The following is a 26,235-nucleotide window of genomic DNA, read 5'->3' as shown; positions in this document are numbered from 1 at the left end:
CTGCCAGTGAATGACTTTATTTCTCCTTTAGCAGCATCACTGCCAGTTTCTGGGCTTCACCCCCTGCTGGCCACTACCAATTTTCAGCTTTGGAAGAGAAAGGCCTCTTGAGAAGGATGCTATGTCTGTAAGAAATGCTGAAAGAGCAAGGAAACAGACACATTTTCAAACCTGAAATTTACATATGACATCAAATGCTTTGTCTGTGGTTGTTTTCCATTGATCTTATCAAACTATTTTCTTTAGGTCAGCCCATGCAGATAAGCTTCGGTTTAAGATGGGTTCTATGAAAGATGTGAATCTAAAGTCATTAAAATCAGAGGGATAAAAGGAACCGAATTCAATGCTCTTCTGAGACCTTAGCAGGTCTGTAAAATAATTCTATTTAATTTTAGATGCTGACTACACTGAAACAACACGTTTAGGCAGCCATGACACTTATTAAGCACATACGGATGTTTATGGGACCATAACAAACCCTGGATACCACCCTGCATTTAGCTAAAATAATGTGGGTTTGCTACTAGACTTTCTATAGGAAATATTGTTTGGCTTTATATATACATACATATACAAATAAATGTCAGAGAGCTGCTTGAATAATTTGTTTTGCAGAAATAACACTCAGTAAAATTGAATCAACCTACCACTGAAGGTGAGATAGCACAGGCTTTTCTTTCAGTTCTTTGTAACATAGTGCTTAGTGTTGCTACTTAAAGTTCATCAGTAATTAAGCAGCATCTATCACACTGTAGCTGCTCTGGTTGCAGTGTTAACCACATGGTAATCTGTATTAGTGCTACAGCAGCGTCTCATGATGATGAATTAAACAACCAGTGTCAGTGTCAGAGCTCAGGATTATCATAGGCAGGGGAAAACTTCCCAGTTGTTAGGGGTTTGTGTACACTTCTGCTGACTGCAGTCATTTCCAGAGGCACTGGGGATCAATAACTAGTGCTGGCAGATAGAGTCAAGTCAATGTCAGCCCTCCAGATTAATTCTGAGCTCATTAGTGTGAGTTATAACAATCACAAAGGAGTTGCTGTTAATGTTAAACCTTCTACTGTCCAAATTTGTGTTAGGGCAGATAAATAAAAGAAGATGAGAGCTTTGGAGACTTCTCCACTTTCAAAAGCTGCCACGCTCACAACTTTGCTATGAATGTAATTGTGGTTGCAATTCCTTCTTTCAAGGGCTCTCTAGCAGAGTTCACTTCCAGGTGCAACACAGGGCAAAGTTTGGTTACTCACTAGAAATGTTTTTTAGATGTACACTGAAATTTCTGAATGATGGTACATTTTCCTACAGTCAGCAGTCATTACAAACCCACTGTGGAAGGTGCAATGAGCATGAGATATAGAGAGAGCTATGAGCAGAAATATGGCACATTATGGTACAGCAGTGGGGACTGGGTTTTCATCAGAGCAAACATGGGAAATGAGTTTAAAGGAACCAAATCATGCAGGACTGCACATTCTGGGCACACTTTAAGTATTTAATAGCATCTGGTGGGGATGTATATCTTATTCACTGTTAGTCTATAGGATAACTATTGCTTTAGACTGATTAGTTAAAAGAATAATAACAAGCTTATTTGGGAGCAGGCTTGGCCAGGAGAGTCTCATGCAGCCTGATTTCTTGTAAGGCTTTGAAAAGAATCCTAAAAATAGCAGTGACAGCATGGATCCCTCCTAAAACCCCATACAAGAGGCAGAGAAGGTCCTTACCTGCCTGAGCAGCTGTGATCAGGGCTGTGTTCCCTTCATTGTCCTGCCAGTTCACATCAAGATGAGGGCATTGCGATAAGGCTATGACAATATCCACATATCCTTGGTAACAGGCAACGATGAGACCATTCTGTAAGCAAAACAGAAAGAGTTAGGCTTACCAGACTCAGGAAAGTCCACCAAGGAAGCACATTCACATGCTTTTCATTTATTGGCATGGGTTTTTTTTAAGACTGAAGAACTGAGCAGGTATCAGCATAACTAGTGATTAGCTCCAGGCACAACATTCAGATCCAAAACACAGCTTTCTGTCTCTGCCCTTTGGCAAATAATGCTTGCCATACCTCAGAAATACCTCTGGCAGTAGGCTTTATACTGTGCTACTTGGAAAGTAACTGTTTTTAACAGTCTTACACTTACGCAGCTATATACTCTGTATCCAAATGAGAATAAATCAGATTTTACTGAACAATAAAAGGAACCAGGCAGGTAGGATGAATTGTACCTAACCTGAATATTAATTCTGCAAAAAACCAAGCTTGTTCTCCGCAGGGTTAGCACTAGGGAGAACTGTGCTCTTGCTGCCTGTTGCTATCTTTTAATGTTTGATCTTTGCCATTAGAACCTAACATTTTTGATAAACATAATTGCTGTCAGAGTTCCCGTTCAATGTGCTTCATGATGGCTGGAAGCCATACAGTTTATAGGAGGAAGCCAAGCCAGGAAGCGAACCTCAAAACTTGGCTTGGCATTGAGACGGCCCATCACTCAATGGCAACAAACAGGGACCTTCTCTAAAATGCATCAAAGTACACTTGTCATTAATTACATGGAACTGCAATGCTTAACTCTGACTACTCGCTTGACCACAGTGATTAAACCCATTATCCCTAGTCGTCAGGATGTCTCAGCAGTCCTATGCCCATGTGTGCGGACCTGACAGGTGCCAAGTGAAGTCACCTGCAGACACACCAAAGCTTCCTGCAGCCCCATATGGCCAGCACCACTGCCCTGAGATCAGCATCAGTTTCTGGCTACTGAAAGGATATGGGGAGAGATGCACATCTCAGCCTTTCTGGTGTCCCTGTGTGCCCAGATGCACTGCCTGCTCACCACCACAAATAGTAGCAGGAAATACAGTCTGGTTATGAAAAGAAATATAAGGGGGGAAAAAAAAGCAACACTAAAGCCCTTCAAAGTAGAAAAGACAGCATGGCCCAACCTGACTCCTCTATCCCTTTTCTAAGCCACTCTTGCCTCTACACTCTTTTTATTTCTCTTCCCTATAGACAAATATGAGGCAGAGCCATTCAACAAATGACCACAGCTGTGGTTTCTGATTTATTGTCATTATAACCAGGTATAAATATTTCAGTGTCCTGGCTCACTCTTATTCTGGATTGCTCCTTTGGCTTAGGCAGCAACCAGCTTCATTAAGACATGGAGGCTATGCCAGCTCTTTGGGACGCTCACAGTTTATCTACAATACTTTTGAATTACATCATTAGATAAGATTATTACTCTGATTTATTTTATTCTCTGCTCACCACTGTCCTCAGTATGAAACAAAACCCAACACTCCTCTATAAAACCTCTCATTTCCCCTATGAAGAACCTGTAATACTTCAAAGCATTTTATTGAAACTGAGAATTCTGTTTAAAGATACATAGATACACATGGTTATGACCTCAGATAATGATCATTAAAAAAATATGTTCTCTTCCGATGGATTATTCAGATACACTCAAATTACTACAGTATGTAGGGTCCATTTCCCTATGTTCAATACACACCAGTGTTGGCCAGCACACACACCCAACCCACCACAATACGAGCGAGTAGTCAGAAATTTTTCATTTCTTGTAGCAACTATCCACAGCCATTATATGTTTTGAGCTCTTCCTAAAATCTCAAACTAATAATTATAAAACAAATACAATATTTCTTTCAGTAAAGAGTTTCTTGAAGCAATTGGTACAGCAGAAGCCTGTTTCAAAGCAGTTCTCAGCATAATACAGCTGTGCATCTTATGTTTCCCAGAAGATAAAAAACAAAGCTTTACATATAAATTTATCTAGAAAATCCTGAATCTGAACAACCTGATTATCCTCACACAAGACATGACATTTTAATCTCATTTCTACAGCCCCGTCCTTGGAGGTGTTCAAGGCCAGGTTGGACGGGGCCCTGGGCAACCTGATCTAGTAAATGTGTATGTTTGGTGGCCCTGCTAGGCAGGGGGGTTGGAACTACATGATCCTTGAGGTCCCTTCCAACCCAGGTCATTCTGTGATTCTGTGATTCTGTACAGTTAGAAGAGTGGAATGGTTAGGATGGTATTTTGCAGGCTTACAGTTAGATTTCTGTGGTGAAAAGAGACAATCTAAAATAAATGAGATGCTCACCTGTGTCTTAGGCTCGCAGTAGAAAACTCCAAAGGGAAGAATCCCCAGAAGGAAATCCTTCCCTACTGGCAGTCAGCCCTGAAATAGGGTTTAGGAGAGGTGCAGCCAGGCTCCACCCCTTCCAGTCACACAGCTGAATTGCCTTCACCTGTGCTCCCAGGGCTGACCCAGTGCTTGCCTCAGGTGATCAGTCAGTGGTTCAGGCCATGACTCAGCAGTTCCCATTCACTCATTACAATTCTACCAAGGTTATCAGTCATTCTGCTTCTCATACAAATGATTTTAGGGCATTTGTGAAGTGGTCAGAGTATGTAGAAAATAATAACTTTTTAAAAAAATTTATAAATTCTCAGACATATTCCTTCCTCTAAGACTTCAGCCTTTCTTCATCTACGTTTTCCCTCCCTTCTCTTTCACATATCCCCAACCACCACTTATTTGAAATGATATATTAACAACTCAAACTGTTCTCAAAGGCAGAACCAGAATAATCAGTGACCAGAAAGAACAGCCCTTGGTGCATCCCACCATGCAAGCGCAACGTTCCTGATTCTCAAGGGCTGGTTTGCTGGCTGACACCTGTACTCTCCTGCTTGGGAGCCAGGGTTGCTGCCAGTCATCTACCAAGACTGAGGCACAACAGACAAAAAATCTGCTTTGATCCTCAGTACAGAAGAAGAGCTGAGGAAACCATAAACACAAAATGGCAGTGATGCTTCTGGACTATAAGAAAAATGATTTCTTCACTCTTGGATTTTTGGGCTGTTGGCTTCCCTGAGTAGCGCAAGAGATCCTTTTCATTTTTTCAAATATCACATACAGTTTCTATGTGACAGACAAGAAATCACATCATCCATCATTTCTACATTAAAATTTACTGCAGACTGTGTCACGTAAGAGGAGAGATATCGAAACTGAGCTCAGTAACAGGTTTTGGTTGTGTTTTTTGTTTTTTTTTCAACTAGAAGCCATGATATTGCCAGGTGTTGAGGAAATATTTAGCATTTCACAGAGCTGCCCCACAGTTTTTCTGCATGGTATGACATTTCTTATGTTTATGTAACTAACATTTTGAAAAGAACCTTTGTTTTCACTTCACTTTGACAAGGCAAAATTAGCAGTGTTTTATTTAGATTATCTTGCAAAGCAGTCAGTCCCAATTTTCCATGTATTATAAGTAAAATATCCTTGGCTGATAGTCAAATGGACAGTTTCAGGCGTGGGACTACCTGAAGTTAACCACAAGTTGCTGCATCTCCCTCAAGTTGTGTTTAAGAACTCCAAGAGATTTACACTGCTCTTCTTTAACTGGGGAGATAATATTTATTAAAAATTCCCATAGAGGCATTACCTTGAAACATGCATTTTTGTAATATAATAAAATAGCTGGAGATAACTCGTCATTCATTTTAAACTGAAATGTCTTCATGTGCCTTTGATTCCATTTAAGACTTGAATAATGATGCCACTACAAAATCAGACTCTGTCTTGCTTGGGTCTGTCGGCTAAGGACACAACAACAAGTCTGATTAAGTGAGACAATGGATGTCTCAGGAGACAATTTTGTAACTCAGATATTATAACAGAAATACAGATGTCATGCTATTTGTAAACTAGATCATTACGGATAATAGAGATCAGAAAAACACCAGAGGATCAATAAGCAACTCAAGCTGAACAGCAGAGCAAATCACATACAGCACACAATTAGTTTAGCTTTTAAAAAAAATCTCTTCAGGCAACTTATTTTCTACCAAGATGCTGAGAATAAAAAAAGATTATTATAGCTTTTTGCTTATTATCCCAGAATAAAAAAGTTTCCAGCAGAAGGCTGAACTAATATTAACCACTTTGTTTTCTAAGCTTGGGGATAAAGAACTGTCCGGTTTGTTTTGTGAGCAGTCTGTATAGTATTAGTGACAATTAGCGACAATTCTGCAAGGTTGGCTTAACAGATTAAACCAGCCTGTAATTGAATTTAATGATAATGATTCATTACAATCCATCATCATAAGCAGAGAGAGGTATGAAAATTATGTCCAAGTTAAAAGCATATTGCACAAGCAATATTACAAGTAATAGAAACAGAAGAAAAATAACAATATAGAGTAACAGGAAGTTTTAAACTGTTCCTCGTTGGTTTACTAAAATAAAAAATAATGCAGCAACTTCATATTTTGTGTTATAAAGAACACAAAAATGTATCTCTTTTTAATTACATAGAGCCAAAAAATCAGAGTAAGTACTGCAAAAGAGATCCCCTAATGTTATCTGAAGGAAAAGCAGATCTCCGTTACTCTGCCACTCTATGGCACTTAGGTTAATGATGAAGCTCCTCATTTGCGTCCCAGTAAAAGAGAGTAAAATTTAGCACTGAACCTCCCTACCAGCTATGTACTAATTTGTGTGCAATGCATAACATCTTCCAGTCCATATAAAGCAATCTGAGAAACTTTTGTAAGTGGCTTGAGCTTATATTGTAATTGGTTTAGTTGATGAGATCAGCGGTGACTGAGATGAGGTAATTATTTGGGTCATCAGTCCCATGAGAAGTGGTGGTTATGTGCCTCAGAAATCCATCAGGCGCGTAAGCTTTAACATTATCTGTACAAAATAATTCAGGCTGACCTTTGAGAGAAAGAGCTGTAACAGCTTAGCCATGTGCAAATTTGTGTCGGGAAGCTGAAAAAAAACAAGTCAGGAATTTAAATGAATTTTGTTCAACCACTGTTAGGTCAAAACCCAGCACCTGGCCTGGGGAAATGCTGATTTTGCAGGGGAAAGCATCAAGACAGGTGCAGAAAGGTGTTCTGGTGCAGAGGGATGCAGCAGCGTGCAATTCTCAATGATCTGCACAGGAGCACAGCGCCTAAAGCAAAACCTGGCAACAAAAGCAAGCTTGAATGGCGCTACACTTTCCAGTGGCTGAACATTAAAGGTACAAAAATGCCACCTTTACTTCTCAGCATTACAAACTGATTTGTGTTACAGGGTGAATCCCAGTCTTCAGACATGCAAATGAAGAGCCACAGTTTTCCCCCTCCATTTTGTGGGATATGCTCAACTCACGCATTTCATAATCCCCCCTCTATCAGTCAGGCTGCACGTCTTTAAGTAAAGGTATAGCTTAGCAGATGTATCATCTCTGCAAAAGCCCTTACTTAATCTAGTCTAATCTAAATCTTGGTAATCACCTCCAAAAATAGTCTCAGGAAAGTTCATTTTTGAATGAGCTCGCAAAAGCTTGCCTTACACAACAAATAAAACCACTGCCACTTGTGTAATGAACCAAGTAATGAGAACGGGCACTAACATCAGAGTGACTTCTCTTTACCAACATGCACAGCCTGCATTGGTTTCAGTGTTACTAGTGGTACCAGCAGCTGACAGAAGCCCTTGGAAGCTGTTGCTCAGGGCTGTCAGGGAAACACAAAGGGGAAAACAAACACACAGAGATGTTCCAGTAGGAAGGATGCATATGCAGATACAGTGATCATCTCTCTGTATTCAGGTCTGGTGAGGACACACCTTGAGCACTGTGTTCAGTTTTGGGTCCCTCACTACAAGAAAGACATTGAGGCCCTGGAGCATGTCCGGAGAAGGGCAATGAAACTGGTGATCTGGAGCATAAGTCTGATGAGGAGCGGCTGAGGGAACTGTGATTTCTCAGTTTGAAGAAAAGGAAGCTCAGGGGAGACCCTAATGGCTATCTACAGCTGAAAGGAGGTTGTGGAGAGGTGGAGATCAGCCTCTTCTCCCAAGTAACCAGTGACAGGACAAGAAGTAATGGCCTTATGTAGTGCCAAGAGAGGTTCAGGTTGGAAATTAAGAAACATTCCTTCTCAGAAAGAGTTCTGGAATAGACTGCCCAGGGAAGTGGTGGAGTCACTGTCCCTGCAGGTTTTCAAGAAACACAGAGATGTGGCACCGAGGGACATGGGTTAGTGGGCACCGTGGAGATAGGTTGGCATTCGGACTAGATGATCTTAGAGGTCTTTTCTAATCTTAACAATTCTGTGATTGCGCCAAACCTGAATAACCTGACAGGAGTCTTATCACGATTAAGCCTTCCACCCCTGAGAAGTCTGATGAGAAGAGAATGAGACTGCTACACAGAAAGTACCAGTCCTCTATCCTTATCACTCCTGCAGAAAGTTCTCCTGGTTTTCCTATGAGGCAACCTGATGCTCAAGAGCACTTCCCGCAGCTTATCTTCTAAAGGAAACTCCTTTACCTGTGTTACCTTCTGCATAGGGCTGGGGGACTGCTGAATTAGGAATTTAATGTCATTCTGTTAAAATATACACATGCTTATAAATACATAGATGTAACTAATTTATTTGATCAGTACGTTAGCAGGTATACACATTCACACTAAAGACCAACTTTATAAAAAAATATATTGTTTTACAGCGACAGCTGGTGAGACTATATTAGGAATGTACTGATCAGCCTTAAGTTCCAACAGGTGGGAGAAATGCCATTGCTAGTGACAGCAGGCTTGTGCAACAAAACCAATAAACAGCATGAAGAAATGTGTGTGGAAAGGGAGGAAGCTGGGATCACTCCTTCACAGAACAGAAGAGAGAACATAATCATAGAAGTTACATTTGAAATATAACACACAGTTAAGCCCACAGTGTATGTGACACCACAGGTCACAGCAGAAGGTAAAAAAGGGTACAATTTTAGGAAAGGAATATGCAAAGAAGCCGTAATGAAATGGTTTCTAATACAAATAACACGTACTTAAAATGAACTGACAGTTCATCCAGTAGAGGTACCATAGGCCACTGTAATTCCATTAGCCATACACAAAGAGGAAGTTATCTCTGGATACAGTAACATGGAAAACAGAGCAGGATTTTAATGCTGAGGAAAGGTTCTGCATTACGGCTTAGGGAGGCCTGTCCATAAAGGACAGAAAATGCTGTGGGAAGACAGTAGGGAAAGTAACGTTTGGATGTTGTGTTGAGGAATATGATTTAGCTGGGAAGTATTGGTAATGGTTGGACTAGAAGATGATCTTCTAGGTTTTTTCCAACCTTGATAATTCTGTGATTCTGTAAAGTAACAGTATTTATCAGGTTACATTTCAGATTTTCCATTTATTTAGACCATCGTGTCAGGTACAACTACTAAGCAGTGATGATCTCTGACAAATAATGCAGCCTTACTAATCCTAGCTTCACTGTTTGTATAGCACATACTAATCAGTGTTAATACTGTCAAATGTTAACGCAAAGTTTTGATAGTGTTGACAGTAATAAAACACAATACATGTCAGCCAAATGTATACAATCCTCCTCGCTATGACTGTTTCTCAGTATGCATGCAACATATGGGTCACTCTTCTCAGGCTTCAAAGAGGGAAGACATCTGCGAAACAGAAGCAAGAGGTCTGACTTCAGAAAATAGTATAAATGGTAAACTTCATTTGAATGAGGGAATGCTGATACAGGGTCTTCTGAACCTTCCACAGACCCCATGTCAGCAACTCAGGGCATATCATCACTAGCAACCCAACCCACCAGCTGCAGGAGGCAGCACAGCAGCCTCCCACTGACACCAGTATCCTGCTCCAGTAAAGGTGAGCTCATCTCAGTCTCAAATTACATGTCATACCACTGGCTTGCCACACAACATTTATCAAGGTTTCCAAGGGTTGTAAACAACTCTGTCAACAAGGATAATGTATTTCTCGATACTGAAGTGGAGTGCAACATTATTAGGCATTGCTATGAACAAGCATTTCCAACAGACAATGGATTTAAGACAGTGTGGAGGGAACACTTCCTCAGGAGCACAAGGCTGCAAGTTCAGGCTGCTCCTGCCAGCACCAAACAGAGCCACAGAGAGACAGGGAAGAACGGGATGAAAACTTTTCCTTGCAGAGTCCCTATACTCAACAAAAAAGCAACTGTGTGCCCTTACCAGGATGCTAAAGGTGGAGGACTGCCTGCACAATACACACAAAAGTATCACTCCTTCACCTTGTGATCTTAAGAAGCTGCAAGAGCAATAAGATCAGTTTCTTAATCCACTGTTTGACATTACTTAATAACATCAATGGATAAGTAACACACTCATATCTTCATTCCTGTTCACTGTACCTCATTGTTCCTTTTTTTCTATGGCACTTCTAATAGTAACCCTCCTTATTGATTTTAGATCTTCTAATAATAAGCCTTATTGATCTTGGAGCTGACTGAATGGACCAGGAAGCTGCAGTAAACATTTCCCACCACAGTGAGAACAAAAAGAAGGGAGAAGGTCAGCTGCCCTTCTACCACAGGACAAGGGGCAGAACAAGGTTAGTATTTAATCCTGTATGCACATGGAACTCTGGATTCACCTCAAACACTTCACTATAGATGAGTTACCATATAGCAACAACCAACGTCCTCTTTTCAGTCAAGAGGATGACATGGTAACAACAATCAGTAGGAGCCATTCACAAAACACAGAAGGTACTTACTGTTATTCTGGAGGAAATAAATGTGTATTGAAGTATTAATGATAGAGATGAAACAGGCTTTCCAGGTGCAGCAGGTTTTTGGGTTTTTTTTCACTACTGTCAACCAAAGAACCCACTGCTATGAAAATAATGTTTGTCCCATTAGCTTGCCTCTTCAGATTATCATCAGTTAGTGCAAGTGACAATGTTCTTCTGATATTCAACCATTCAGGTCCTTGAAAGCCCTTATCATTATGCATTCAACAGTGAAAGAGCTTCCTTTATCTAGGATGTGCACCAATTTCACCAATACTGGATGTCATATCATTTATGCCCCATCCTGCTTTCTCCCAAGAAAGCAAGATGAATATGTATCTATACATATATAAAAAATTCTCTGAGCAATAGAAGCATCCATTTGATGAGAAATGTCTGTTTTTCACATAGGGACATAAAGTGGATTTTGGATGTATGGATGAGTTTCAGGTCCTGTGATACTAAAGGTTTGCAATCCTGTAATCCTACAGCTCTATGTAACAAATAAAGCTCTATGTAGCTCTATGTGGGATACTACAGCTAATCATGCAGGAGGCCAACAACTGGATTTTTATTGATATAAAATTTATCCAATAAAACTCACAGCTTTGGATTTAAGCTTGTGAAATTTGGAGGAACGTACCACAATTCTCACATTTCTAAGAACTCTTTCACTCCTTCCCACCACCGGTATTTACACTGCTATTTACCAGTGCTCCACAAACGGCACTGAGAGCTGGCTCTCCATGAGGACAGAGGCTTGAACTCAGCCTCAGGAAAGCCATACTATTTGAATACTGGAGATCTTCCATTCTTGCCGAGAACTTCTGAACCAAGTATGCAATTTTCAAGCAATGTACAAATTGCAAATTTGCAATTTGCAAATGCTAAAGAGAATAAACTTCATGCCCGGGTCTTTCCTCTTTTGTAACTGTTAGAAACATTCATTATCCTATTTCTTTACTGACCTTATTAATCTTACAACAGTACCATGACAAGGTATTCAAAGTTTGCTGAACACCACAGCAATTACAGGTCTAACATTTTCATGTAACCGCACGTTTAGCTGCAGCCATCTTGAAAGAAGAAGAGATTAGCAAATAGCTCTGTAAATCCTTTAGCTCTGTGTGTCACTTCCCAGAATGTTTTCTTTTTCTGTTACAGGAGGACACTTCCCATCAGCTCAGCACTGTGTTAGGTCACAGAAGCTGTCAGGGCTGATCTGCCGAATCCAAGCAAAAAGGTTGGCAAGCTTGAGGAACTGGACATGTTTTTCTGCTAAAGATATAATGAAGATCTACCAACAGCAACAGGGATTCCTAAATGGTAAAAGAAGACTTTTGGTAGAAACTGACTTGGTTGCTTGGAGACGAGCCCACTGAGCCAGCACAGAGATGGCCTGTCAACACAATTTTCTTCATTTTTGTGGTTCCCAATTCCACAGCACTGCACTTAGCTAAGAAATGGAAACAAAGAAACAGATTGCCTTGAAGAAGCGTTATAAAGGTGATTCCATGAAAATTTGGGCAATTTGTTTCTATTTCGTAAAGATGAAAACCATGATAAAGAAACTCACCAAGAAGTGCAGAAAGGTTAGCATTAAAGAGGAATAAAGAGTATACAAAGGAGTATTTATGCATCTAAAAGGGAGGCAGCGTGTGTTGGTGTAACTAAATATTCTATTATGAACTTGGCATTTAGTTATTAGTGATGTATGACATCTTAAATGAAAAATTTCAGCCACGTAGCTTAATTATATATGTCACCTTAAACAACAACAAAAAAAAAGACATTTCTACTCTACTAACAAGAATCATTTTTACAAATTTAGACCTTGTTCCTATAGCAATTACTCAACCCTTCACACTTGTGGACAAAGCAAATTGTTCTGCGGGAGTCTGAGGCAAAACTAGATCAAGTGAATTTGACTGATGCTTACATAGGCCACAACAAAGGTATTACACAGTGAACACTTCATTCTATAGCTTTTTTGGCACGTGGTGTCTTGTCGTGGTGCCATATCTTAGCACATGGAGTATAAACCATCCTCCTTCAGCAGCAGACCACTCTAACCAGTGGCCCTTGGAGGTGTCCAGCCTTTCTGTGCTACCCATGGAGCTGAGCTGGGGTGCAACAGCAACACCCTTCGCTGCCACCACCTCTATACATATGTTGTTTCTTCAGCTATAATCTCTGAAAGGGGAGGGGGTCAGGTTGGATATCAAGAACAGGCTCTTCACCAGAGGGTGGTCAGGCCCTGGAACAGGCCCCAAGATGACAGAACTCCAGAAGCATCTGACTGTCCTCTCAGACACGGAGTCTAAATTTTGGGTGGTGCTGTGTGTAGCCAGGAGTTGGACCTGAGGATCCTCAAAGGTCCTTTCCAACTTGGGAAATTCTGTGATTCTACAAAAGCAAATGCATTGCAGTCTGTATTTTCTGTTTTGCTTTCTGTCTCAAAGAGGTGTGAAGTGATGCGCTTACTATGGAGCCTTCAAAGCCTCTGGATGCTTCATTTGAGAGAAAATACAGAACTCCGTGAGTCTTGTGCCCAGCATTACCAAATGACACCTCAAGTCCTTTTCCTTGCCTTAGGATGGACATGCAGGTCTGTTGAAGTGGTATCAAGCCACACAGTGAGACTGATTCATACAGGAGCAATAACAGAACGAAATGGGTGCCATAATGATTTCAAAGAAAACACTGTTTTCAGGTTATGATCCTTTCTATTTTTGAGTTGGAGTTGTTGCATTTATTTTCTGTAAAAAGTTGTGTGCTAACTCGTAAAACTCAAATTGATATTAGAAAGCACACTGAGGAAATATTGGTCTTGTTTCTGCCAGACGCCTATTTGCAATTTCCTTCTCTTTTTGAAACTTGTGAACGAGGAAAATAGATTTTACAACCAGAATTGAAAATTATTGATTTAGTAGCATCTTGCCTTCTGTATATCTTCATTGATTCACATTAAATTGTTTGTGGTATGAGGAACTTCATCAGCGTGGCGCTTTCTGCATCTCAATTCTCTGGTCTAAACATTTGCGTAAGATCAAAATTGTCAGTAGGCTTATGGAGATTTAAAATATTTTCAATTTATAATAATAATTTATAATAATCCAGTAATAACTTATAATAATTCAATAATTTATAACCAAATTTTCAAGTCATTTCTATGTTCCCTATCAAGGGTAGTACAATTTTCATCACACTTCAGAAATGCTCTGATATGGAGACAGGCTGCGAAGCTGTTTTATTTACAATTCAGCCAGGTGATTTAGGTTTGTGCAGCAAATGTGCACCGCAGTAAAACAAAAGGAAGGCTTGTTCAGATCTCCCTTCACTTGCACAAATGAGAAGGGCAACATTTTAAAGAAATATTAGAATCATAGAATTGCTCAGGTTGGAAAAGACCTCAAAGATCATCAAACGAAATGGAAAACAAAAAAAATGATCAAGCTTGGTCACATTTCACCTGCAATTCATCAGGCAAAACATCTTTCTCGTGACTTTTACAATTACAAATTTTGCATCTTCTTATTGCAGATCTCGTTTAAGTTCAGGTACTACAATTCCAAAGAAAGGCAGCAGTATTTTTTGCTTTTGATAGCTTTAGGGACAGCAGACAGTGATAGATCTGATGTACAAAAAGTACTATGGAGCAGCATCACCTTACTAGAAACCTCCAGGCGTTTTTTTGTTTCTCATTTGAATTCACATTCCTGGAGGAAGATCTGTTCATGGTTTGCATGTCATCCATGAAATGATTACCCCGTGGTATCTGCTTGATTTTTAAAATTCAAAACCAACTTTTCAGAGTCTCCAGGCAACTATACTTCTTGTAACAGGTGTGACTTGGTGAGGCAGCTCTGGTCTGTCACATCAAATTATCTTGCTTTTGCAGCAGGTTTTCCACACTTGTGTCATTGATTCAGTGCCCTCCATGGGAACTTGTATCTAGATAGGTATTATAAATCCACCAAGACATCTGTGTTCAGCAACCTGCATACAAGCTGTTTTAATTCAGGTAAGGCACTAGCAAGGTGATGATCTACTAGTACTGTGTTAAGGCTCCTACTTCACAATTATGTTCAGGAATATATGAACATGTTACACTCCCATGAGGAAGAATTTCCAGGCTGGGAAATGCCCATTGCCTGTAAAGCAGCAGGAGAAAACAGCAGTTCCCAAAGCAGCAAAATGAAGCAAAGCAAAAAATAGCATCAGCATCCTTCCCACAGAGGAAAGGCAAAGGGCAAGGAAAAGTCAGTTCTCCACTCAGTCAGCAGCCAGAGGATGGTGGCTTGGTGAGCTATAACAAGATACCTAGTCTTTCTAAATAAATGCCAGACTTCTGCTTTTTGTGAATGTACTGAATATATTCTGTTATTTGCCACCATCCCACTTCCAAAAGTCCAAAACAGTGGCTTATGTACCAGTTTGGCCATGTAGTAACAACACAGACATGACTTCCCACCAGGCACACATCTGGGACAGCAGGGGTGGCTGACAGGGCCTCAGTGTTAGCTTACCCTTCCCACAGGCTGCTCTGAAGAAAGAGCCTCGCATACAAAGAGCCAAAAGACAAAAACAAATAAATTAATACCACACAAAAACGTGAGACACGTGTAAGAGAGTTTTAACATATCACTAGATGGGCTAAGTATTATAGGGTTGGGCTCCAAACATTATACATCCAAAAAGCGTGAAGCAACAAAAGCCCGATCGTGCGTCATTTCCATTTCGAATCAGCTTGCTTTCAAATTACTCCCTCTGGAATTTAACAGACATGATAGGAAATAATAGAACTGAAAAAGAAAAAAAACTAAAGGGAACTATTTCCACACTGTGGGTTTTTCCCACAGTGGATATGATTTGAATTGCTAATTCTCTGCCAGATGTGCAACTACAAGCTCTGTGACAACTATGGTACTTAATTATTTCTTAATGTAACTTACTGGGCATGCTAAACATGTGTATCTAGCAAAGGTTGGAGGGCTTTATTAATGGAAGAACCCTCAGAGAGGGTAAATCCACACCTACGTGACATAACATCTTAAATAATTCAACAGCATAACTTTCTGAGAGTAACTTTATTTATAAAAACATTAAAGGTGAAATCCTATCTTCAGTTAAAGCCATTGGGAGTTCCTCATGGCTGTCACACAGTCCATGGATTTTATTTTCTATTTAAAAACACTACCAGAAGTTTTTAGTGTATTTTGTGCAACTTTACCTCAGTGACAAAAGTTAAGCCTAATTCCTCAGTGCCAGAACAGACAGTTCAGGAAGAACACATGAAAAAAAAAAGAGCAATTTGTTGCAAAACTAAGAAAGTGGATTTAGTAGAAGCACTTGTGGTCAGACCCAGCCCACTTGAGCGTGGCTGCACAGGAGCTCCAGTGTCAAAGATACTTGCTATGCACAAACAGCATGGGATGGTCCAGTGTGACCCTCCACATTCAAAGGCTGCTGATGCTTTCCAAATTGAACTGTATTTCAAAATTAGCAGTGAATTTTAGTTAGTAATCAGGTATCTCTTTTCTATTGAGGAAGAAAATCGTGTTGTAATGAGATGTAATTTAAAATAAACCTTGTGCACATCAGGATCATCTGAAACCGAACAAATCACATCTGTAAAGTACTGCAAGAGTCTTGTTATTATTCTTCTCTGTGAAAATTAAATACTATTCAGACATTAATACTATTGTGATAAATCACCCAGTATGGTAATCATCGCAAAAATATAGATGTAACAGAATTTTATGTCTTTTATATTTCAGTATACCACTTCTTGAGCAGTAGAACGGATTTGGGAATGGTTTTAAACAGAGACAGGGGAGATTTAGGTTAGGTAACAGGAGGAAGTTTTTCACTCAGAGGGTGGTGACGCACTGGAACAGGTTGCCCAAGGAGGCTGTGGATGCCCCATCCCTGGAGGCATTCAAGGCCAGGCTGGATGTGGCTCTGGGCAGCCTGGTCTGGTGGCTGGCGACCCTGCACATAGCAGGGGGTTGAAACTCAATGATCATTGTGGTCCTTTTCAACACAGGCCATTCTATGATGCTATGATTCAAATGCACCTGATCAAAAAATCTGCTCTGATTACTTGCATTCTTTGTTCAGCATTTATTGGTATTTATTTTTCATAGTTCATGCTATTTTCAAGCACACACACAAGGCCATATGACTAAAATTAATACAAGTGCTTCCTGTAGCACAAAAGCCTTTTTGAGATGTCCTCTGAAACCAAGACCAACAGGCATGAATGGACTCAAAGTTGGCTTCAGATTGGGCATGAGGCCTGAAAAGTGATGTCTATACAGGATAGTATCCTATCTCAATGAATGCTCCTTCCTTAAGCATTTGAAACACCCTTATGATCAGACATTTGGGTTATCTTTGATTGAACAAGAAGTACTACTGGAATCTTAAAAAATTTCTGATCTGAGTCAGACATTGTAGACCTTGAGGAGGGGAAGCCAGAAGAACAACGGTGCTTGGAGATGAATCACTTCCAGCAGTACGTGTGCTAGTAACAGCAAAAATGCTGGGATCAAAACAATAAAGGAATTGCCCACAACAGTCACGTGTTCTTTGGATCTGTCGGCGCTCACTCAAAATGACTGAATAACTCAAACATGAATGCCTTCACGCCACCACAAAACAGCAAAGAACTCCAGCTTCATTTAATTTTGGACCTATCTTATCCTCTTTTAAAAACAAAAACCTGTTAATGGAAATACATAAGCCATCAAATCCTCTGAGGATTCTCAGTCCAAAGTTGGGCTCCTTTTAAAGCACCTTTGTCAGTACTAATACTCTGTACAAAGTAACTTTCCATGGAGTTGAACAATTAGAACTGAAATGCTTAAATTGCAGTGAGGTAAAGCAGAATCAGGAAGAAATAATGAAAAACGACTTATTTCCTCTTACAAGAAGATATATGACTGCTGGGATTGATAGCAAAAAGGAAAAATAACCTTCCTTTTCATGTCCCAAAGTTTTAAAAGCCTGTAATAGGCTTCAGTTAAAAACCTAACTCTTCTGCATGGGAGGCTTTATTTTCAGCATAAGCAAGGAGAGAAATATCACTGTCTTTTTTCCATCTCTTTAACTACAGAGCTTAAAACTGAATTTCTAAAGACAATTGTTCTTCGTGGATTTTTCTGAGCTCCTTTTTTCCTTTGTCTCTTTCTTTCCTCCTGTTCTTTCAGACTGGTTTTTGCAGCTTCAGTATCAAAAGGAACTTCTGTTTGAAGTTGTGTAGAAAGCTACAATGCCTACACATTACTTCCGAATGATCCTTTTATCAAACTACAAGAACTCTAAACTTATCTAAATCTCGATTTTGAGAGAATTTAATACCTCAACAAGACTTCAAGAAAAGGAACATAGGAACATTTAAGTGAGAAAATTAGTGCTGGTGCTCCTTTTTGAGCAATTCCTTTACAGTCCTCTGCCAGCAATATGAGCTTGCATTTCACAATGAGATGAAGGAATTAGCAGTGCCACATTGTGCACAGGAAAACAAACCTGAAAGACTCCACTGGAAAAATGCAGTAAGGCGTACCGAGGTTACATTTCTTTTCTGTGTTACAGATGTGTTCTACTAAAGACAACTGATATGACCTAACTGGAACCGAATAATTAATGGCATTATACATAATAATTGATGGTATTTTACATCTGTCATTATAATTGGTGACAAATGTCTCAGGAATCACTCTTGTTAGAATACCACTTCTCGTGGTTTTATGATTTTTGGTTGTTGATATTCCACATCATGGATGTAGACGCTTGAAGCAGTTGCATTTTATTACATTTAGGGGTTAACCTGTACTCCACTGGGTAACCAGGATCATCACCGCATCACTGAGCTCTGCAAGTCCAAATAGGTGACTTCAGATGCTGATGTGAAACACTGATTAAATTGTAACAAAAGATTTTTATGGCCTTTATTTCTGGGCTACAGACAGGCTGAAAACCTCTCTCCTGTTCAGTATACTTTGCAAGAAGCAGTCTGTCAAAATTCTTATAAGAAACTGTTCTTCGCTTGAAATTAGATTAAACTTGTACAACTTTCTCAGGTTGATGAGGTCTCCAAATCTGAATCTATTATTTTCAGAAAGAGCTACATCTGTTAGATACTGCAGCTTTTGACACTAAGTACAAATTATGTCTTACTGCCTGCCTACTTCTTGGAGGATGCAGCATGTCTCATTATGCATTTCCAGTGGTCTGATAAAGATTTGCATTCCCATTTACTTCTAAGTACCCTCATAATCCATATTAACCACTGCCTTTACTCCATTGAAATCGTGTTCCATGCTAATATTTCTTTTACAGATCAGTCGTGTCAAAGGATTTGTTTCTGTTCTAGACATAGGAAGGCATTCCTCATCTCTCTTTGGATGAATGCAGACAATGACATGCACTCATATCCCTGCATGTACTCTTCTGACAATGCCTCCATGTACCTATTTGTATCACAGAATCATATCATAGATTCATAGAATGGCTTGAGTTGGAAAGGTCCCCAGAAATCATCAAGTTCCAACCCCTCTGCCACAGGCAGGACCACCAACCTCCACATTTAATAATAGACCAGGCTGCCCAGGGCCCGTCCAACCTGGCCTTGAACACCTCCAGGGATGGGGCATCCACAGCCTCTATGGGCAGCTTGTTCCAGCACCTTACCGCTCTCTCTGTAAGGAACTTCCCCTTGACATCCCAAGGTTTAGACCTTTGCTCCATGAGCTTAAAACCCTTCCCTCTTGTCCTATCACAATCTATCTACCCTCCAACTATTTCACCAAATTCCCCCATAGACAATTACCTTCACATTCTCCATAGTCTCTCTTCTCCTTTCTGATGGCTTCCCTTGAGTTGTAATCCGATTTGAGCAGCATCTGTATTTTGCCAACTATTATTCCTTGCTTTTGTTTTTTGCTCACTCACTTCCTTTTAAAATATATACTTGTAAATATATCCAGGAATTGGTTTTTTGTGGGCATTTAGGGATTTTTTTTGTACTATTCTGATGGATTTAAATTAGATTACTTTTGCCTTCAGGGTCTTTTTAAAACTAATTCCACCCTAAAAAATTCCCTTTTACGGTTTAGCGTCATGACATTAAAACAATTGCACACATGAGAATACCTTGTATGAGAGAACACTAGGGAACTGAAACAGAAATCATCTATGAATATAAGAAAACATTTCCCACCAGTGTATCTGATGACATTTGTCAAGTCCTTTTTCTGACAGGAGATGACTTATGCTGCGTGCCACCACAACCAAAAAGTAGTATGTGGCAAGATCTTTATCTACCTTTATCTTTACCTTTATCTTATCTCCCACTGCAAAATACTACAAAATACTCTGCTTTTCCTTTTTGCAGGTGAACATCATGCAGATCAAACAAAAACAGCAAGAACAACCCCGCTACACAAGCTCTGACACTTCTTGTGATAGGTGATTTCCGCAGAAGTCTTACCAAACCCAGTATTTCCTTACCCAGGAAATGGGAACCACTGGCTCTGTGCCCTCCTCAGTCACAATTTTAGGAGTATATCCCTTTAGCAAAGGCAAATTCGGGTGCCATCTCCACAGATTGCTCACTGTGCATACCTGTGAAGGGTGACAGTAACTAACCTGGCAGAGTCCGAGCACAGCAGAGACCCTTGATACATCCTCTGGAGAAACTCACTGCTCTATGCCAAGCAAAGAAGGAGAAAGTGGAAATCTTCCTCTATTTCACCCAACAGAACATCTCCACTGTATAAGGGTATACTTACACAATAATCTGTTTAATTCCAAGTATTTTTCTAGCCGTGGTTACAGAGTATGCATGAAACTGTGTGAAAGCCCCACTGAATAGCAGTTCAAAAAATGAAAAGCCAAAGAAGACTACAACAGAATGTTTTGGTACATGTATCAACCCTAAAATATAGGCCTTCAGCATCCTTAGTAAAGCAGACTACACACTAACTTTGGTAGTTAACACAAAACCATTCTGAGTATCAGCTACAGTGAGTATTTCAAACCTGTCGTGTGGATATTCTTTGCCTTCTTTTCACCCCTTTCTCTCATTCCTCATTGCCTGGCATGGCAAATTTTGTTATGTGGTTAGCTAACACCAAAATGTAAAACTCTGTTTTTCTGAGTATACATAATCCTGATCTTCAGACAGCATTTAATATTATGTTCAACTTAAATAACTACAATTCTGGAAATGCAGCTGGCAAGGAAGAAAGAAAGGCAGTCCCCCCATCACATGGTGAAAAGCAATGTCTGGCTGGCACTTTGGTCCCAGTCAGGTCAGGAATTTTGACTGAAGCCAAGCTTTTATCTTCTATGTATTTGCAGAACACTCTTTACTGCCAGAGAGAGGCAGGTAAATACAGTAAATACTGCCAGTATGAGGCAGGGAAATACTTTAAGCTAAGAGAAGCAATCCTGCTTGATCTGCAATTGCTTTATTATATGTTGTCATAGTCATTTTCCAAATACTTTGTTATCAGATCTGCCAAGGAGAGGAAACAAGCAGCATCAAGCTGGCCTTTCTGGACTCCATACTCAGCCAGCAGAGCAGCAGAGGATGCAGGGACGAACCTTTTTGGGAACCTGCATGTACACATCATGGCACATAAACTGCTGTTTCCTTTATGACAACGAAGATGAGACATGGGGAGGCATTAGTCCTGAGGCTGCATGTGGTGACTAATAATGTTGTGAAGGATGGTGCGTTTAATGTTTACTGCAGCAAGGTGGATTTAATGAAAACCTGTGCCTGACAGGTGGTTCCTGCGTGGGAGATCCTGCAACACATGAACACAGCACGGGAAAAGTCACCTCCTGCAGAAATCCTGTGGAAAGTCACAGTGGAGACCTGGAAAATAGTCTTAAAGGAGAGAATCGGTGTCTTTCTATGAAAGGGATCAAGAAAAATATGTGAAGTTTCCTTTGGAGTTTGGCATCTTTGGAAATAATTTCTTCCAAATCCTAAATCTGCACACAGAATAGATCGCTTTAGGGCTGAGGTCATAATATAAAAGCAAAACAATGCCAAAACTCCAGCTGTTCACTCCCAAATTCATGTTAAGGATTTAATCATTAGGAAGTTTCTTTCTCGTGTTATATTTGGAAACTGGAGATTAATTCCTTTGAGAATCACAACGTGATCTTGTCTTTCTGCTTTCTAATATATTGCACTTTTAAAAAGAGTATTGTTTCGGAAAATAGATTAAACTGTGGAAATGCAGGTGCGTAGTACATACATAGAAGTTAGCAGATCAGAGCAGTGAACACAGTTAGTTTATCGCACAGCCCTTCCTTCACCACTACACTGTGGTGGTGGCGATCCTTCTCTCTCCTGCCTAACAGAAAAGAAAGAAAATTGGAGAAGCGACAAAAGTTCACCTTATCTGCTCAGTGTAAAGAAAAAGAAGCATCTAACTTTCCAATAAATGCATGCAAGATAGCATTGTAAGCAAATAGCACCGTGGACTTTGAAAGCTATAAGTAAAATTTGAGGAATTTAAAATAACCTTATAAGAGGAAAATGTGACTCCAATTGTTTACTGGCAGTACAAATAGGTTTAGCTTATGTGCCATTTGCAGTGATTTTATAGAGCAGGCAAATTCAAGAGCTGCTAAAATTCCACAGGGACAAGAGGGAGATGAAGGAAATTTCCCTTTTGTCAGGTAAAGTTTTCAGAAACGTGGTTATTCTATTACAAAATAATGTGAATTTGCTGATTCTCTGAACAACGGTGTCTCAGGAAGAATAAAAAACAGATGTGAATAGATGCACAAGTTATTTTCTTGGGCACTTTACTTATAGCCAATGGAGCATGTCTTGTGGTTTAGCCAGGCTGAGGGACGGTGAAGGAAGAGCAGTCAGCTGTGCTCACAGTCCTGAGCCCCAGTCTGAAGGAGGAGGAGGCTGCTTTTCTGTGACAGCCTCCTGCCTAGAAAGAGAAGCTTTTGTGCCACCCGCCCTATGGCCAAGCACTTTGGGAGCACTGAACCTGTAACCCTTGATGGAGGCCATGAAATGTTGCTACATGCCAGGGCCTGAGCTCAGGCCTACCTTCAAACTCAGGTGCACCAGCACGCCCTGCCAGGCCTGCTCCAGTGCGTCCCTGCAGTTTGTGTTACCAGCCAACACGAGTTGGCTTTGGCAGAAAGTTGATTTAAAACATTTCTAGGCTCTACAGCTCACTCCTACCCCCATGGCGTTGCTGGCTGCCTCTTCAGCCGCGTTCATACAACTTGTTGCATTCATCTCTTTCATAGAAATCCCCTGCGAATCAGGTCACTGAAATATACGTATTACAATAATCTTTTGCTGTCATATATGTCACATGTGGCAGAAGCCCTGTCCCTGGAGACACTCAAGGTCAGGCTGGGGGGGCTCTGAGCACCTGATGGAGCTGTAGGTGCCCCTGTTTGTTGCAGGGGAGTTGAGCTATTTATTGGGATATTTTAGTCCCTTTGCAACTCAAACCACTCAGTCAAAAGCCAAATCACAAACATCAGACTGACACACAATCCAAAAACAGGCCACCAGCAATGAAACAAATGCAATGAAAACTCAGAACAGTCTGATTTCAGCACAGGACTTCTGCAATGCAAGCTCTGCCTGGCAGTGTAGGGGCTGAGAGCAAGCTGAAAGTTTTTAGAGAGCAAAATGCAGAAAGACAGAAAGAAAGACGGGGGACAAACTTTGAGCGGTTGTTCACGTCGTCAAGGTGTGGGACACGAAGTGCCGTAGGACGGTGGCACTGCCTGAAGCGAGCCCTAAGTAACACCCGCATCGCCGCCCTGAGAAGCCTCGTCCCGTGCCGCCTCGTCCCAGCGCCTCTGGAGCCGAAGCCCACGGCGTTCCCCCTGCGTTCCCCCGTCCCGGCCCCGCCGTGCCGCTCACCCTGCGGTTGCGGTCGGTCTCCCGCACCTCCTCCTCCTCGGGGCCCTGCCGGATGAGCGCCCGCAGCACCACGGCGTTGTTAGTGCAGCACGCTCGGAAGAGGCTCAGCGCCTCGGGGCTGTCGCGGTCCTCCTGCTCCAGGGACCAGCTGTCCTCCGTCTCGTCCTCCAGGCCCCCCGGCGGGTAGAAAGAGTCGTCCGAGGCGATGCTGCAGGTGTCGGGCAGCTCGGAGAAGTCCTCATACTCCTCATAGTCCTCCTCCTCCTCCTCCTCCTCCTCCTGCTCCTCATCGTTGTGCCCCTCGGCGGCAGCCCCCTCCGCCCCCTGTTCGGAGCCGCTCTCCGCCTCAGGCAGCTCCTTGCCGGCGCCCGGCGCGGGGCAGACCCTCTCCCCGGCCAGCTGCTCCCCGGCCCCCGACAGCAGCACCATGCCGCCTGCCGCCGCCTCTCCCTAGGCGTCCCGGCGGCAGAGCGGGGACACCCCGCCGCCTGCCCCCCGGCCGCCCCCGGGCCGGGACATGCCGCTGCCGGCGCCCCGCTCGTTGGCCCGGCGAGGAGAGGCCGGTGTGGGATGCGGGCAGGGCGGCGGGCAAACTCCTGGCCCGTAAGCCGATCAGCATCCCCGGGAGCAGATTGGGGCTCGGGCTTAGCGTGCTGACATCAGGGCACATCTGACAATGCGATTTGCTCGGGCGGAGCGGCACACAGCCGGGCTGCCGGCACGGAGCGGGGGAACCTCCGCGTGTGGGAGGTGCAGTGGGCACGGGGACCGAGAGAGGGGCAACTGCAGCTTGTTAGAGATGTGCCAGGCACGTATTTCCATCTAGACATTAGACTGGGAGGAGGGATGCATTCACAAACTGAGTTTCTGTGTTGCCACAGTTGTTCTGTAACTCTTTTCCAAATGCTATGGATTAGCGCAGGGGTCCAGGGAGGGAAGTCCTACCAGTCAACACAGTGGGATACTCCATTTCTTCACTCAGCACTTGCGAGGCCACACACACCTGTAATACTGTACATTATTCCAGGCCCCTCACAACAAGAGAGACCCTGAGACTCTGGAGTGTGTCCAGAGAAGGGCAGTGAACCTGCTTAGAGGGATCTGCAGCGCAAGGAGTGGCTGAGAGGGCTGGGATTGTTTAGTCTGAGCATTCAGTCTGGAGGAGGAGACCTCATCACTCTCTAAAGCTCCCTGAAGGGAGGTTGTAGTCAGGTGGGGATCAGTCTTTTCTCCCAGGTAACAAGTGATGAGGGGGAATGGCTTTAAGTTGCAGCAGTTCAGGTGGGATTCGAGGGAAAATTTCTTTTCCTAAAGAGTGGTGAGATGCTGGAACAGGCTGCCCAGGGAGGTGGTGGAATCAGTGTTCCTGCAGGCTCTCGAGATGTAGGTGTCACACTGAGGGACATGGGTGGGTGGCCGTGGTGGTGTTGGATTGACAATTGGACTGGATGGTCTTAGTGGTCTTTTCCAGCCTTCTATGATTCTGTAATTGTTTCAACAGCATTTTGAGGTGAACCTCATGTATGTGAGAGGCTTCAGAAGTTGTCTGGGGTCCATGTCTACGCAGAAGGAAACAAGCATTTTGCAATGAGTTGAGGCAGAGTGGGAGACATTCTTTAAATCAAAAGAAAATGTGGATTTAAAGTCGTGCAGAAGCATGAGTAACAGGGTCTGAGTAATGGATGCTCACTGCCTCGCAAGAGTACACCATACAAACCAGACCTCAGCACTGCCACCATGTCAGGGGGCTTTTGCCAATGCCAGGCCTAGCAGGGGGGGAGTTCAGTGTCTAGCAGACGGATATCTGTAATCAGAATTAGCAACAGATAGCGCCCTGATTGGCTGCCTCTGCAAAGAGGCTAACCCGGGAAGAAATGGGATTAAGCTGCTCCCTCACCTCCAGGCATCCTGGGGATCGCTGCTTCGTGTTCAAAGCAATGCTTGCACTGATGCTGCCCATATCCAGTCAAGTCTTCATGTAAAGAAAAGCTCCCTGGCACTGTCACTCCTATCTGTCTGCTTCCAGATCGCATGCTTTAGACTTGGTGTAAATTTCAGCACGACAGTACTTATATTTCAGGACTCCCTGCAGAGAACTTTCTGTTTCCCACTCAGCTGGTGTGGCCGCCTGTCCAGCCAATACACCACTATCTGCCTCTTAGAGCACCACTTGTATTTTGGAAGAACTTCAGTTTTCCTTAAGACCTCCATACTGACAGGGTGCATTTGCACTGCTGTCAGGCAGAACTTACCTCAATAGCTCAGTGCCCAGAAAGGCTCCCGCCTGTGATAACTCAGAGCAGCAGGAAAAGTAGAAGAGTGTTGGTCCTACCAGCACAATGCTTATCTGCTTGAGTACAGCCACACAGGCAAACCAGATTATGCTCAGTTTCTAAATGCCTTCAATGGCGTGGCAAACAGGGTTTCTTGTCGTTTGTGCTTCGGTGTGCAATTGAAGAGAGAACAATGTGAAGAAAGGCTATAGAATAAGTCTGCAAAATGCTTTCAATTGAACAGAAAGAAATTGTTTCCATGGCTTCTGTAAGAGGACAGCCTCAAACCTTCCTTCTAGAACAGATACCAGTTAATGTCACTGGAGTTAAGTGTTAGTATTTAGGAATTTTGCAATAAAAACCAAGAAATCAAGATTGCCATCTTAAAGCAAATAGCCTAGTATT

The 26,235-nt window shown here is 42.0% G+C and overlaps 1 protein-coding gene across 2 annotated transcripts in view; it reads right to left on the bottom strand.

Annotated features, from left to right (window-relative positions):
* The window catches only part of ANKRD33B (ankyrin repeat domain 33B), a 33,496-nt gene extending 9,150 nt beyond the window's left edge, over nucleotides 1–24,346 (bottom strand). Inside the window, exons 1-2 of one of the 2 annotated variants that reach the window (XM_015854452.2) lie at nucleotides 23,558–24,346; nucleotides 1,728–1,857 (exon numbers count right to left, since the gene is read on the bottom strand). In XM_015854452.2, the coding sequence (XP_015709938.1) occupies nucleotides 1,728–1,857; nucleotides 23,558–23,986 (559 nt within the window). In that variant the 5' untranslated portion in view covers nucleotides 23,987–24,346. The remainder of the gene's footprint in view (nucleotides 1–1,727; nucleotides 1,858–23,557) is intronic. The other variant, XM_015854451.1, reaches the window with a different exon arrangement.
* Nucleotides 24,347–26,235: the final 1,889 nt, after the last annotated feature.

The sequence above is a fragment of the Coturnix japonica genome, chromosome 2 (assembly GCF_001577835.2).
Source record: "Coturnix japonica isolate 7356 chromosome 2, Coturnix japonica 2.1, whole genome shotgun sequence".
Classification (NCBI taxonomy): Eukaryota; Metazoa; Chordata; class Aves; order Galliformes; family Phasianidae; genus Coturnix; species Coturnix japonica.
Note: the sequence above shows the minus strand (reverse complement) of the source record. Positions and strands in the feature narration are given on the sequence as shown.